This window comes from Gopherus evgoodei, chromosome 5, assembly GCF_007399415.2.
Source record: "Gopherus evgoodei ecotype Sinaloan lineage chromosome 5, rGopEvg1_v1.p, whole genome shotgun sequence".
Taxonomy (NCBI): domain Eukaryota; kingdom Metazoa; phylum Chordata; order Testudines; family Testudinidae; genus Gopherus; species Gopherus evgoodei.
Genome location: NC_044326.1, coordinates 142,759,043 through 142,774,294, shown reverse-complemented (window position 1 = coordinate 142,774,294; position 15,252 = coordinate 142,759,043). Strand labels below are relative to the sequence as shown.

Genomic DNA, 15,252 nt, shown 5'->3' with positions numbered 1-15,252 from the left:
CAGTGTGGAGACAGCATCAGCAATACACAGCTTCAGGGAGCAGCAAGGAGACCCAGACAGACTATAGGGAGCCACATGGCACCAATGGTGTGTGCCAGGCCCACTGCAAGTAGGGGCTGCATCAGGAGGTACAGGGCTGGAGAGCCAGCCCAATGCTACAGTGGATAGTAGGTTGCTGCCAGCGCTGGGATGGGTCCCCTTGGTGCCCTCCTGCAGAGGTGGCACCATAGGTCACTGTCTCAGATTCCCTTCCCCTGCCCACAGGGGAGCTCCCTTCTCCACAGTCCTGGCAGGCAGTCCCTTACTTGCTACCCTACACCCCTGAAAAATGCTCTCAAATCCTGCAGCACCACCTCCTGACCAAATGAGGGGGAGTATCTGCCCCTTCCTGCATCCTAGGCCCTCTTGGGAATTATTTTTTTTGCACGTGTTGGTCCTCCTATCTCCGCCCTTCCACCCTGCTTCGCTGAAACCTGAATTCAAAATGGCCACTCTTGGATTTCCTGGTTCCAATGAAAACCTCCTGTTTTGATAATCTCTGAGTCAGAACATTTCATTTCAATAAATATATGAAGATTTCAGCATCTCATCTCAGTATCAAAATATCACAATTTCCCACAGGATGGAAAAGCTGTTTTCTGATTAACTCTGGTAAATTGGTATTTGAAAAGCAGCCCACTTCCGCACACAGCCCCCCACCCTCACCCCCACCAACCAGGTCTTTCCAGGGGTGAGGATTGGCACAGATGTCGTCATCGTTATGACATGATAAACACTCACTGACTCCAACAGGATTAGTTCAAGCACAGAATAATTCATTTTTTCAGTGGGTGGTTTAAGTTCATTGTGCCCAACGAGATGGCCGTTTTGGAGTCCATCTTCTGAAAGTCCCTATAAGCACTCAGCACTCACTGAGAACAATGGAGAACTCTGCAGCCATGAGGACAATGAGAGTTGCTGGGTGCTAAGCACTTTGGAAAATCTGGCCCTGAATGTTAAATAGCTTTTCTAAAAAGTTAGGCTGATGAAGTTTAGAGCCTGGGGGTATTTTAGGTGCACTATGTGCTGGAATTTAAAAGGAACACAAACAGTTTTTCAACCCATGATCTTGTGTATTATCTAAAGTTAGTGGAAGAGGATTAAAACAAAGATTTTTTAAAATCAAATTTAATTTTCTTGAGTTATGCTGTTTACTTTTCACATTTATGGTCACTGGGATGATGAAACAGACTAGTGTGTTTAGTCAGTTTCAAGTTCTCCTGCCAGATAGTGCATAAAGCAGTGGTTCTCAACCTATTTACCATCGTGGGCCACATCTGCAGATTTCTCTGTGTTATGCAGGCCGCAGCCACACATTATACTACCTGTATGGCTCTGAGGATGTCAAATGGGCCAAAGCTGTGTGCTGACTGGGCCACAAGTGGCCCACAGGTTGAGAACCACTGCTATAAAGTCTGGGAAGCAGATGCTGCAGAGCAATGTTTGTTTCCATTGGCAGTAGGGCGTTTAGTCTTAGATTTTTCTAAGGCCTTGGCTACACTGGCATTTTACAGCGCTGCAGCTTTCGTGCTCAGTATAGCGTCAGTAAAGCTTCAGTATAATCAGTGCCGCAGCACTGGAAGCACGGCTCCCAGCGCTGCAAGCTACACCCATAAGGGATGTGGTTTACGTGCAGCGCTGGGAGAGCTCTCTCCCAGCGCTGGCGCACCGACCACACTCACAAAATTTCAAGTGTAGCCATACCCTTAAAGACTGATTTCACAAAGCCTGTAGTTTGTGCCAAACTTTGTCCACCTACCCTCTGCTAGTGCAATTTACATCAAGTTCGGATTGCCTCACTCCTGCACTGTATGAACACCAGCATTTTCTGAAAGGCTTTACAGTTAAAGGAGAACAACTGTGATTGGAAGAGGAGAGAAAACAGCTCGCCCCCCACCCCCCAGCAGCCATCATATTCTGTATATAGCCACTACAGATCCTAGCACCAACCAAATCAGTACATACTGTCCAAGAGTGTATTAGGAAGATGAAAACACTGGCCATGCCTCTATAGTTGGAGTCGACAGGCTCTGGGATTGCTCAGCAAAAGTCAATGCAGTTTTATTGTGGTGTCTGAACTTCCAGTCTTCACATTTGACTGTTTTGGCCATGATTATTAAGAATGTAGAGTTCTCCAAACTAGACTGCAAACATCTAAATAAATACACTCGAAAGTTGAATTCACAGTTGTTGTGGCCAGAGTGAAAGTCGCTTAGTGTGTTATGATTTAGTCTTCACAGTTCTAGTTAGAGACCATACACGTGACAGTGATTTCTAACACTGCATTCGGGTTCTTTCTGTAAAAAATAATTGTGTTTTGTTCAGTTACCTCTGTTCTCAGCGCATTCTATTGTGCTATACAAAACAGTAGCACAAAAATGTGTTTTTGTGCCCAATCTGCCTGCCATCCAAAGCACAATACTCACTGTAACTTGGTCTTGGAGCCAGCTGCTGCTAGAGAATTCCTTCCAGTCCACACATGCTTCCTTTTCTACTATGATCATTGCTATCTGCTAGCAATTGCCAAGCAACTGTCCTCCGAACGTTTCTGCTACTTAGACTGTAGCTGGTTAACACAGAAGCTGTGCTCCCCTACAGTGCTAAGATAAGATGGTGCAACAGTTGACAGACTGAAAAGCAGTGTGTCTGACAAGCTGGTAGCTGGAAATGCAAGTATGGATGTTCCTTTGCTTATGGTTTTTGTCTGACGGCCTCCAGGAATTTCTGCTACAGTAAGAAATACTGTTCCTGTGCCATGCAATGAATCCATCCCAGCTTAGCGGGCCTGGCTATCTGAACTGCAGCCCGCAGACCCAGTGACACTTGTGCACCAGTCTATGTACAGTGTGCTGTCTGTAAGGCAGTCTGCGGTTGGCAGGCTTTGTTATTTCAACCACGTAGAATTAACGGCTACCACAAGTGTGGAGGAAGCAAGAGTCCCATCCTTAAAGAGGTACCATAACAGCAGTTCAGAGAAAGCCTAACCAGCCCAGGGCCCCCCATAAGAGCCAACTCCTATGCTCATTTCTTTGCAAGGAGCTGAGTGCGACTGGCACCCCCTTAGTGGCTATCTCTACATATATCGGAATAAAACGCCAGACACCAACTTACAATTCAGGGGCTTTAGGCTGGCACCGGAGTGTGCATCGGTAAGACAGCAGGAGAAACAGGCCATGAGGCACTGTCTACATCATCTTGCTGCATATTTCTAAACCCCCGAAGATTGCACCCAAACAGGTCATACTGAAATCTGGACTGTGTCCCTTGGACATGGCCAGACCCTGAAAACAAAGTATTCCAATGCCAGATACCATAGGGTAGATGCTCAGAGAGCTCAGCACTCAGACCCCAGAGGAGAAGTGCGCCATTTCTAATGCCCCACCTCATTCCAGAAAGGTTTGTTCCTCATGGAACCCGGAACGCAGAGCGTGGGCTGCTCTCACACACGGCGCTGCCGAAGGCCAGTGTTACCCGCTAACAAAGCAGCATTCTCACACACTCTGTTTGGCTAGAGGAAATCAAAGCCTACAGACAGTGCCAAGGCACCACAGGTCACTTGAACCTTGCCCTAGGAAGCTCCACGCAACCTCAGATTCTTGACACGTTTAAGAATGTGGCTCTCCAGAACTCAAGCCACAAAATGAAGTGAGAGTGAACTGTCCCTTCTGCCATGTACAGCCACCTCCAGACAGCAGCCCACAGGTCCAGTGTCTGCCCTCCTGTCACCTAGGTGACGGCTTTGCCAGGCAGCCCAGAGACAGCAAGGGCCCGTGGGGAGGCCAGTAATGTGGCATGTTTGTCAAGACTCATCACTCCAGCTGATTCTCTGATGTAAGCAGGACTGGGGAAATAGTGTGTGTTAGTGTAACTGCTGCAGGGGGCCATGAGCGCACCGGGAGGGACAACAGTCTGACTCCATAAGCAAATTAACCCTGAGCCTCCTCCCCCTCCCCCCAAATAACCGAGGGAAGCATCAGGCAGCGAATTAGGAAAGGGAGTGGGGATGAGCGGAGGAAAAGCTTCCCCTTCCCTTCCTACTGCAGAGGAAACGAAGCCCAGGAGGAACCTTTTCTAGACAGTGTGAAGGAAGCTTCTTACTCTGACCTTTATTCTGTTCTCAACACTTTACAGCAGAGAGCTCCAGTCCCTCACATGGCCAGCTTGGCAACCCCTCTTGTCACCAGCCTCCCTTGCCTCCTTTCTTCTTCTTCTGCTGCTGCTTCTTCTTGGTTGCTGCAGCGCCAGCAGGTTTCTGGTGCCGGGGGGGGATCATGTTACTCGTGGTTGCAGAGGACATGGCTGTGGAGCTGCCAGGCCGTGGGGAGGTAGGCGGGCTGCTTGCTGTCTTACTGGCATCCCTGCAGGGAGACAGGTAACACCACTGGGTTAGGAGTGCCTCCCAGAGCCGGGGGACTTCAAACATCACTGCTAGAGAGAGGAACATTTTCCCTTTCCTTGCCCAGAACAGAAATCAAAGGGAAACTAATTTAGGCTCCAAAACAGATAAAAAAGCAATTGGCCTTATGCCCATGGGATTTGCTTTTAAAGCTGTGGAATTACAGCCCAACAACTGAAGTGACCACGCTGTCTAGGTTATGAATAAATTATTCAGACAAAGTAAAAAGCTCAAGCTCCAGGAAATGCAGACGAGCAGTACGAACCCAACAGAAGCCAGGCTGTTGCTGTTCTCTTGCCTGCACTGTTATGGGGAGGTTTGTTTTCTAAGAGGAGCAGTTTCAGTCTTAGCTCCCAGCCTTGCAGGTTCATGCTTTAAGCTTATTACAGAGGACGCATTTTGGGGGTACATGAGACTCCCCAGACAGACGAGCAGTACAAGCCCAACAGAAGCCAGGCTGTTGCTGTTCTCTTGCCTGCACTGTTAGGAGGAGGTTTGTTTGCACTAGGGCTCCCCCTGCCACAACCCAGCCCCTCCCTGCTTGGCCCTGCAAGTAGCAGCATGGAGCTCCCACCCAGTGCACAATTAGTCGGCAGAAGAGAAGAATGAGGGGGGGATTTGATAGCTGCTTTCAACTACCTGAAAGGGGGTTCCAAAGAGGATGGATCTAGACTGTTCTCAGTGGGAGCAGATGACAGAACAAGGAGTAATGGTCTCAAGTTGCAGTGGGGGAGGTTTAGGTTGGATATTAGGAAAAACTTTTTCACTAGGAAGGTGGTGAAGCACTGGAATGGGTTACCAAGGGAGGTGGTGGAATCTCCTTCCTTAGAGGTTTTTAAGGTCAGGCTTGACAAAGCTCTGGCTGGGATGATTTAGTTGGGGATTGGTCCTGCTTTGAGCAGGGGGTTGGACTAGATGACCTCCTGAGGTCCCTTCCAACCCTGATATTCTATGATTCTTACTGAGTTCAGTGCAAACAGAACCTCACTTTAGCCCAGAATCATGCTCAGGTAAGCTTTGAAGAGTCTGTAGCAGCTGAGCTCACTTATCTTAAAACTAAACAGAAGAGTGTGCACAGTCTCTTTTCTAGTTTATCATGCACGTAACGTGGTACACCTGAAAAGCAGGAAGGGAAGACGACAGGAGCCAGGAAACTTTTTAGGAAGTGTGATTTGCATCCTAGCTCTAGCTCCAGAAAACCGCAACCAGCATACGCTTTGGTTCCAAATCAGAATATTTAATATCAGAAGAACAGAACAAGTTTGCAGAAGACAAATTCTGGGCTGAAGAGACCTTTTCACCCAAACCTCAGGTAGCATAAATAACCTGTTTGTTCACTAAGAACAAAGCACCGGGTCCCTCATTCTGTCTGGGCTGGGGTCGTGAAAGGGTGCAAGGGAATCAGGTGAAAGTCACGGGGTACTTACCTCCATTAGGCACTTCTGAAACCCCCAACATACCTCTCCTCTGGAGCATCAACCGGATGACACGTACCATTGGGTATCCCATCCCTGCAGGCCCAAGATGTGAGGAAGACTGGGGTTCTGATGGGGTAAAACAGCAACCCCCAGCCAGGTCTACAAGGACAATGACGAACCCCTGGCTGCGAGGGAAGCCACCCTGCTGCTGAATGGTTTTTGCCCGGGGATGGCTCCCACACTCCCAGAGAGTGAGTGAGTGAGCAGGGCTGTAAAAATTGGGCTTGCAGGAGGCTCTCTGCACTGCCCTGGAGCTGGAGACAGCAAAGTGGCCTGCCTCACAGCCACCGGCTCATCCTCCTGCTCTCTGTCTGCCCTGCCCTGCCAGGAACTCAGCCTTCCCCACATCTTTCCCCTGCTGGGATCGAGGTCACTACACAGTTATTGTCCGACACCTTAATTTTCTGTGACTGTGAAAATTCAAATAGAAAAATAATAATAAAAACAAGCGGAAAAGAGTTCTGTGCACCTTATAGATAACAAACGTATTGGAGCATGAGCTTTCGTGGGTGAATACGAAGTGTTCTCCTACAGGTTTTTGTATATTGCCATTCCTAATATCTGATTTGTGTCCATTTATCCGTTTATGTAGGAACTGTCCAGTTTGGCTGATGTACATAGCAGAGGGGCATTGCTGGCACATGATGGCGTATGTTACATTGGTGGACATGCAGGTGAATGAACCGGTGATGGTGTGGTTGATCTGGTTAGGTCCTGTGATGGTGTCGCTGGTGTAGATATGTGGACATGCAACAAACCTCGATGCCAACTCTGCCCACATATCTACACCAGCGACACCATCACACAATCTCCCTGGACACACAATAGCAGATTTAAAGGTGGCCATCCTGCAGCAAAAAAACTTCAGGACCAGACTTCAAAGAGAAAATGCTGAGCTTCAGGTCATCTGCAAATTTGACACCATCAGCTCAGGATTAAACAAAGACTGTGAATGGCTTGCCAACTACAAAACCAGTTTCTCCTCCCTTGGTTTTCACACCTCATCTGCTAGAAGAGGGCCTCATCCTCCCTGATTGAACTAACCTTGTTATCTCTAGCCTGATTCTTGCTTGCATATTTATACCTGCCCCTGGAAATTTCCACTACATGCATTCGACGAAGTGGGTATTCATCCATGAAAACTCATGCCCCAAAACGTCTGTTAGTCTATAAGGTGCCACAGGACTCTCTGCTGCTTTTACAGATCCAGACTAACGCAGCTATCCCTCTGATACTTGACTCCAGTATGTTTGTTAGTCTATAAGGTGCCACGGAACTCTTTTTGCTTTTACAGATCCAGACTAACACGGCTACCCCGCTGATAATAAAAAAAAAGGTGAAACCCTTCAGTTCACATCACTGAAAAAATTAAACTTGATACATTTCAAAATGTTTAACAGTAAGAATTGATGTACGTACGTCACAACAACAAAAAATAACCATTGACTTCCGGTAAGCCTCCATCCTGCGTACAAATTCTGAGCCAGTGATTTGCAGGTGGTGACAGCTGCATAACTGCTGCACTTAGCTGTGAGTCCCAACTCACCAGATTGCAATCAGAGCCACAGCCAACTTGTTCACAAGTGACTCCAGTACCATATGGGTTAAGAGGAACTACAACTCCCGTTTGCTTTTACCTGCTATTAGTAGCTTAATAGTTTCAATCCTTTCTAAAGCAATCAGCTACACTAAGAAGTGATTTAGCCGTAAGTTGCCCATTTCACACTAGGCACATATTATACACACGAATGTGATGAGAGAGACAGAATTCATTCCACCCCAGAGGCACCACAAAGGAAAGGTTACTGAAAAAGTTGCAGCAGCTCTACCATTAAGCTAAGTCTAAGGCAGGGTTCAAAAAAGAATAGGACTAGGTAAATTCACAGAGGATAGGTCCATTAATGGCTGTTAGCCAGGATGGGAAGGGATGGTGTCCTTAGCCACTGTCTGCTAGAAGCTGGGAATGGGCGACGAGATGGATTCCCTGTTCTGTTCATTCCCTCTGGGGCACCTGGCATTGGCCACTGTCAGAAGACAGGATACTGGGCTGGATGATCCAGTATGGCCGTTCTAATACTCTCATAATTCTTTCTACCTAAGTTTTCCCACACTTGCAATTGAATAAGGATGTTTCACTTCCTGTTCCAAAATGCTGCCTAATTCAGCCATGAGCTGTTGAACTACTGTGTTTAATGACTGATGAAGCTCTACTAGTGTATTCTTTGTACATTATGGTCCGGTCCCACCCCTGGCGTACACCAGACTCATGCCACGCATGGACGATGTGCTCAGTTTAAGACAGCTACAGATACAGTCCCTGCCCTGGGGAGCTGGCAAACGAATCAGGCTCAGTGCACTGAGAACCAGAGGATGAGCCTCACTGGTCTCAGTGGGATCTGGAGGCCATGTTTGAGAAGCAGTTGAGGAGTGTTTGCTGCCTGAGGCACTGTGTAATTACAAAGCACTCTTCTCTGCAACCCCTACTCACAGCTCAGATGTGCCAGCTGTCGTTGCTCCCTGGGTTCCCTTTCCAATCTGATCCTTCTTTTTGCCCTTCTTCCTGCCACGATAGTAGGAGCGCTCTCGCATCGGCAGCCACCGCTCAGGGTCTGGGGTCACCTTGGGATCGTAGTTCTTAGGCAATTTTCCTGCACAGCCGTCAGCAGGAGAAAAAAGTGGAGATCATGTGACACGGTGAGGAAAAGCCCCACACATTGATATGAAGCTTGAGTAATCTTCCTTCCATCTGGGCTGTTGTGCTATAAGAGCTGCTCAAGGACTTATTCCAGGGCAGTTCGGGGGAGGGGGGGGAGGAAAAGAGTGGCTAGTCCCTTCCGGCCTTGGAATCTGTGACTCTACAAAGCTTAAGCCCACAAGGTATGCAGAGTTGAATGAAGCTCCTCTTGTTGGCACAGCTGCGTGCGTTAGATCTGACGGGCTACTTTCCCCTCTAAAGGGGACATGGGAAATACTGTCAGGAAACAACGGCTTGGAAATCAGAGGGGTTCTGGTTTGTTTAGGACCCAATCCTGTGTAATGCAAAGTGCCTTCAACTTCTACTGAAGCCAATGGGAATAGAGGGGTGCTTAGGCCTGGCCACTTCACATTTTATGTTGAACCCAGCAGCTGAGGTTGAAGAGACAGTACTAGGCAGGAGGCACAGTGACCTGGTGGGAGGGAGGACAGGCATGTAGCAGCCACCTGTCACTCTTTAAAAGAGGTGGTTTAAACTCCATAGGTGGGATTTCCAAACCGCCCCCCACACACACACACACAAACACACCAAGGGAATGAGGCACTCAGCATCTATGGGACTTGGGCACCTAACTCCTGTAGGTATCCCCCACCCTCAAAACACAATCTTCTGATCCTGCTGGACGGGAGTTTAAAGAATGTTACCAGGGCAGGGGGCAGTGCACAGATGACAAGGTGTGGCTGAGGCTCCAAACTGATCGCTAGCAGGACAGCAAAGGCGTACTGCAAACACACACAACTCACCCTTCTTTTTCCTCCTCTTTTTCTTTACATCTCCTTGCCTGAAAGAGGGAGGAGGAGAAACAAGATCACAGTGCTGCAGTGGATTCCCTGGAACGCACTGAGAAGCACGGAGCCAGGGCTGGGACGAGACGAATGTCTCTTTTTTCAAAGAAGTGAGGACATGAGGAGGAAAGGACACTAGTCTCAGAGAAACGGTTCTAATCCTCTAGAGCAGTGGATCTCCAGTTACTCCCCCTGCAGACCAGTCTGTAAGAGACCTTGACTCCTGCTCCCAGAACACCCCCATTTCCCCGGCTCAGTGTTTCATTCTGCAGCCTGCCAGCAAACGCTCCACAAGCCAATGCACGAGAACCCCAGTGTGAGGGAATGTTCCCCAGACCATGCTTGGCCTCACGCTAGTGGTGTGCACAGCTCTGGCTTCACAAGGGCCTTGCTGCCCACCTCTGCATTGCTGATAGGGACATTTCCTTTGCATCACTGATTGGGACCACTGCTGTCCCTCTCTGGACCTCCTGGAGTTACCTACAGACACTCTAAGGGACAGCCTGCTTTTTGACTGGTCAGACCATTTGCAGGGTGGCTGGAGGAACAGGCCTGAAGCTCTGAGATGATCCACACAGCAAGTGCTTTCTAACCCCAAGCCCACGGAAGGGAATGATGAGCATGAGAGACGCTGTTTACCCTTGCTCTTTCTGCTGGTTCTCTCCCGTGAGCTTTCCGCCTTTCTTCCGAACATACGTGGCCCCGGGGGAATTTTCAAGAGCATCCACGTCTACTTTCAAAGACATCGTGTCCGACGAGGGCAAGTGTTTGCTAAGGCTGTTGAGGGGCAGAGCTCAGGAATGGAAACAGGAATGCATTCAGCAGAGAAAGCTGGGATGGAGGCACCCGCAGCAACTCAAACCCCATCTTTGTCCCAGGGAGATTAACCAGCAGCTCCAATCCATACACACAGAGTGAATCAGTGGAGAGGGCAACAGACAGGGACCCAGGAGATCTGGGTTTTGTTCCTGGCTTTGCCACTGGCCTGCTGGTTGACCTTGGACAAGTCACTTCCCTTCTAGGTGCCTGTTTCCCCAACTGTACAAGGGGAGTGATGACCCGGACCTCCTTTGTAACGCGCTTTGAGAGCTGCTGACGGGAACTGAGGTATGAATCGGTTATTACAATAAGAGTTACACCAAACGATTCGGTGGGAAAGTACAACAACATGTTACCACTATAGGACAAAAGTGCCACAGCAAAAAGTTGGATCATACTGATTTGTTCGCTCATCATTAACTGACTGAAGTTCTCATTGCTTTTGGGGGGCCAAGGGGAGATTTAAAAGCCCTAAGGGAATTTAGACACCCAAATCCTACTAGAACTAAATAGCAGCTAGGCACCCAACTCACTTAGATGCTTTTGAAAATTCCACCCTTAACGTGGAGTTGCACTATGACCTTCCTGCTCTCCCCAGGGTCAGAGGTTCCCTGATGTTCCTGTTGGAAGAGTCCTGAAGCAGCTCAAAAATTCCTGACACTCATGACATCATTAGGAAAACATTCTGGGAACAGCAAACCTCTTCCCCTCTACAAGCCCAGTCACCACCACAAAGGATACACCTTTGCCTTCTCGGGGTCTACGAGAGAGTATGCGGAGATGAGCTGGGCCAGAGTATGAATATCTTTTGGGTTTTGCCTCGAAGAGAAGAAGAAAGGAACATTGTGAAGTTCACTGAACACTCTACAAACACAAGCCATGCCCAGAGTATGCACTATAGCTAACCACACAGCCCAACGCTGGCTAGCCCCAGGCAGATGCTTTCTGTGTGTGCAATAGCAGCTGCCGTTAGTGTACAATGCAGGGTGTTCACTGCCAAGCACTTTGACTAGCCTCTCCCTGGGCTGTTGTCGCAGCCAACAACCCTAGAAATCTAGGGCCTGTTGTCATTTTTCTTACCCTGAATTTTTTTAATTGGTGTATTTTTTTTTTTTTTAAGGTCACTCCTACGAAAATCTTCTATCCGTATTTAAAAAAACCCCACTGCCTCTGCTTCTCTCCACAATTAGCTCAGACTGCACAGACAGGCTGATTTGTTTTTTCTTAACACAGGAGAGAGAGCTGCAGATCAGTCCTCAGAATGTGCCAGCATCAAGAAGGGCCAGGGGCCTCATATGAATTTCAGATACGGACTGGGGAACTCCTCCCACAGAGAATGGGTGCTGGCTGGGGACAGACGACATGGCATCCAACGTGAAAGACACAGCTTCTATCAGGATGTAATGCACAAGCACTCACAACAGAGATAGAGAGCTGTTACTACAGATCGTGGGGCTAGGCCTTCTGTAGCAGTTACTTCATCCAAGGGGTGGGGCAGGGGGCACAGCTTTGACCAGAAGCCCCTTTACAATGTCTAAAAAGGAGGAACTACTGCCTCACACGTTATCTGGCTCCAGAACCCCTGAGCAGTCCTCGCAGGGACCAGACACTGCCCATATTTCAGTGCCCAAAACAGCAGGACCACAGCTCAGGTCCAGAAGGAAAACAAGACACCCTTCTCCCCTCCCTGAACTCACTTCCACAGCTCTTCCAGGTCGCTGATCGCTTCCTTCTTCCTCCCGTACTTCAGCTTAAAGTTGGCTGCTTCCCTTATCAGCGACAAATGAACAGGAGACTTTGGCTGCAAGTCACAAGGTTTTCAAATGTTTGACAGCATTTAGCAAGTCAGTGATGTGGCTGCTTTGCTTCCTGACTTTACTAGAGACTGTTTCAAACCAACGTAAACTCCTCACCCAAGTGATCTGGAAGGAGAACTGAGTTGCAGGAATTTCTTCCCCATTCCTTGAGGAAAAGGCTTGGCAGTCTGTGGCATTAACCCTAACCCCGCCTGCTACCAGCAGCCCATGATCAACAGAATTGGGAGGAAGGGGTGAAAATGGGAAGGGGACAGGCATTTTAGCCAGAGTCTGACAATTACAGAAAACTAACAGTCATCTGCTGCTGCTGTTTACTTGCAACCTGAAGTCACAACCTGGTTTAGGACATCAGCCATTTCCCCAGTGACCAGCCAAGGCATCAGATCATAAGGTGGGGAACAACGCAGGCAGATGCATTTTGAAAAGCCAAGCGTTCTTGCTGACAGAAAACCAGGGAAGAGAGAAACATGGGAAACAGCCCATGCCAAGGCAGCTTTAAGAGAATACTTCCCATGGGGCACATGCTTCTTCTGGCAATTCATTTTTTGCTGAAATAAACTGCTACATCCTCAAAATAACCAGGTTCCAGGAACTAATTACTGAGCCCCCAATGGAACCATCATTCTGCTCATCCGACAGACTCCAAGTGGCTCCTTTCAGCGGCCCAGCGTTCCGATTAACCGAGTACAGCCAGCAGGCTGCCAGCCTGGAATCAGTGTCCCTCTCTGAAGCTCTCCTGGCTCAAGTAAGTGCACAAAGCCAACTGACTGCTGCTCCTCCAGTGTCAACACGGGAAGAGGGGCAACACTGCGGTGCCCTCTGCTAGCCTGCAGAATCTGTAACCTGACAGGCACTGGAAGAGCTGGTAAAGAGAGTCTGCCATTTTCCCCACACTGCAAACTTGTCATTGGTCCGAATGACAAACCTGGTGCAAGCAGCATGTCCGAGAGAGAGAGGGGGACATGGAGTAGAATGTTCCCCGGCCCCCCAGGATCTCAACAGCCGTAGCGAGCCGTCAGCAAGGAGACGGCTTATTGCCATGTTCCTCTCCAGTCGATGTACAGGTAGGAGCTGGTCAGGAACAGCTGGTCTCCAGCAAGTTAGTAAGGGATAAAAAGCAGCTTCTACTCTCAAATGTATTGTCTGCCTGGATCTACTTGCCTGGTATTCCTGGTACCACTGGATAGCTTGTGTGAAGACCTCAATAGCACTGTCAATGTCTTCTTCATGACTGTACATCGTCACTAACGCAGACACCTGCAAACCCCAACAACAGTCAGTGTGCAGTCAAGGGGCGGGCACTACTTGTAAGTGATCATTTTAAGATACTTTTCATGTAAACATGTTATTAAAAGAATTGCTGAGGAAAAAGGGAACGGAACAAACTGCAAAAATGGCAATTTGAAGCAGCAGCTGCCCGCTGGGATTATCCTCCCCAGTACAGGCAGGACGTTACTGCAATGGTCGAAATAGCCCAGGAGAACTGTTGTTTAAAAGGTTTCCAATCAATGAAGGATAAAGGATGAGAGAATCACTGAACTGGGAAAGCCAAGGCTCCCACACTGTTGGGGGACTCTGATGCAAGTTATTACCCTTTGTCTGGCTGGCTTTCACCACAATAAGTGAGTTATCTAAAGGTCTAACATCTACTCTGAGGCATAACGCTGTGTATCAAAAATCTCAGCAACTAAGCCGCACTGTGCAAGCAGACCAACAGACTGAGACCAACACTGGGCACCCAGATCTGAATCTCAGTCCAGGAGTAGCTCAGGAGACAGGGAAACAGGAACAGGGAAGGAGCATGAAAATGGTATTCTGGGATGGTGCCTGTTAACTGCCACTCACCATGCCTGGTTTATGCTTCAGCTCTTCTATGCTCCTCAGAATGATGCATGCTTTGGTGACGCTGCCTTAGAGAAAGAAGGGAGAATAATGCACTTTAAACTACACAGCAATGCTTTCCTTGCCCCTGTTCTCCATCCTGGATCCCCCTACCCTCAGTGTCCCTAGGGAAGTCAGCACACGCCAACTGGCCACCATACTCCTCTGCCTGCAGGACCAACTGCTGAAGAGGTTTTCTCCACTATTATTGTTAAGACAATATAATCGCTGGCCGTTCACGGAGAAGAAACGTCAGCCCCAACAGTGCTCTTCTCATCCTCAGACTAAACAGCCTCTGCAGCAACCCCAGCACCTACTGGGCTCCCCACCTAGGTCTGCAGCATGCCCAAGACTGCTACCACATGCAAAGGGCTCATCCCCAGCTCCACTGCTAGAAGCAGTGGATCAAGAGCAATGCTTTACTTCCCTACGGGAGGGAATGGAGCACTATCAGCTGGGTGTATTTCAGAACAAATCTCAGTCAGCTCTGGCCTGCCTGCTCCGACTGATGCCAGTGCAAGTTTTATCACAAGCTCCAATGGGAGCAAAGCTGGGCCAACAGGAAGTGCTTTGATCCCCCTTCCCCACTCTCCCCCCATCAAGCACTGCAGGGCCAGATCCTGCCCCTTATTTCTCCTCAATAGTCCCACTGATTGCGGGCACTGCTGCCAGGCGACAATGGAGCACGGCCCATGCCAAGTACTGGATGTTGGGTAGTGCATATTTGAGGTAGCTCGAGGGGAACTTTACAACTTGCGTGACATGCAGTCAGCGGCAGCCAAACATTTCAATACGCAGATCCCCAGCCTTTCCTGTATGTACTTCTGCGGCCACTCAGGAAAGGGTCGATCCCGCACCAACCACATTAATACAAATCCCCCTCTCCCTGCCCGCGCTGACCCTCAGTGCCCAGCTGTCCTGCTCCCCCTCTCAGGTCAGGCTGAAGCACACACATCAGCCCACTGTAATGCGTTGAATGCCAGCTATCAGCACAGTGCCCAGGGCTGCCCTCCACTTGTTCCACAGGCCCTGCCCCCTGGGGCACACAACCCACACATTGCATGGACAATGCCAGGCTCAGGCAGGAGCACTGATTTCCATAGGGCACTCCCTCGGCAAGAGGTACCATCCCCTAATTACAACCCCTTCCCCTGGTAACTCCTCTCACAGACACCAGAGGGATGGGGCAGCCCTGTCCAAGAACTGATCAAGAGAAAAAATGGTTCTGGCCAAATGCCTAGGACAGCTTGCTTTAATGCTGCTCACTGTGAGGAGTGGAGAC

The 15,252-nt window shown here is 49.0% G+C and overlaps 1 protein-coding gene across 2 annotated transcripts in view; it reads right to left on the bottom strand.

Moving 5' to 3' along the window:
* Nucleotides 1–2,287: 2,287 nt before the first annotated feature.
* The window catches only part of SRP72 (signal recognition particle 72), a 43,667-nt gene continuing 30,702 nt past the window's right edge, over nt 2,288–15,252 (bottom strand). Inside the window, exons 12-20 of one of the 2 annotated variants that reach the window (XR_004000768.1) lie at nt 13,935–13,999; nt 13,251–13,346; nt 11,970–12,073; nt 11,014–11,091; nt 10,093–10,230; nt 9,412–9,449; nt 8,402–8,561; nt 4,144–4,397; nt 2,288–2,336 (exon numbers count right to left, since the gene is read on the bottom strand). Coding sequence is in view for 1 of the 2 variants with exons in the window: in XM_030565563.1 (XP_030421423.1) it covers nt 4,217–4,397; nt 8,402–8,561; nt 9,412–9,449; nt 10,093–10,230; nt 11,014–11,091; nt 11,970–12,073; nt 13,251–13,346; nt 13,935–13,999 (860 nt within the window). In the remaining variant the exon portion in view is untranslated. Of the gene's footprint in view, nt 2,337–4,120; nt 4,398–8,401; nt 8,562–9,411; nt 9,450–10,092; nt 10,231–11,013; nt 11,092–11,969; nt 12,074–13,250; nt 13,347–13,934; nt 14,000–15,252 lie in introns of those variants that run through there. The other variant, XM_030565563.1, reaches the window with a different exon arrangement.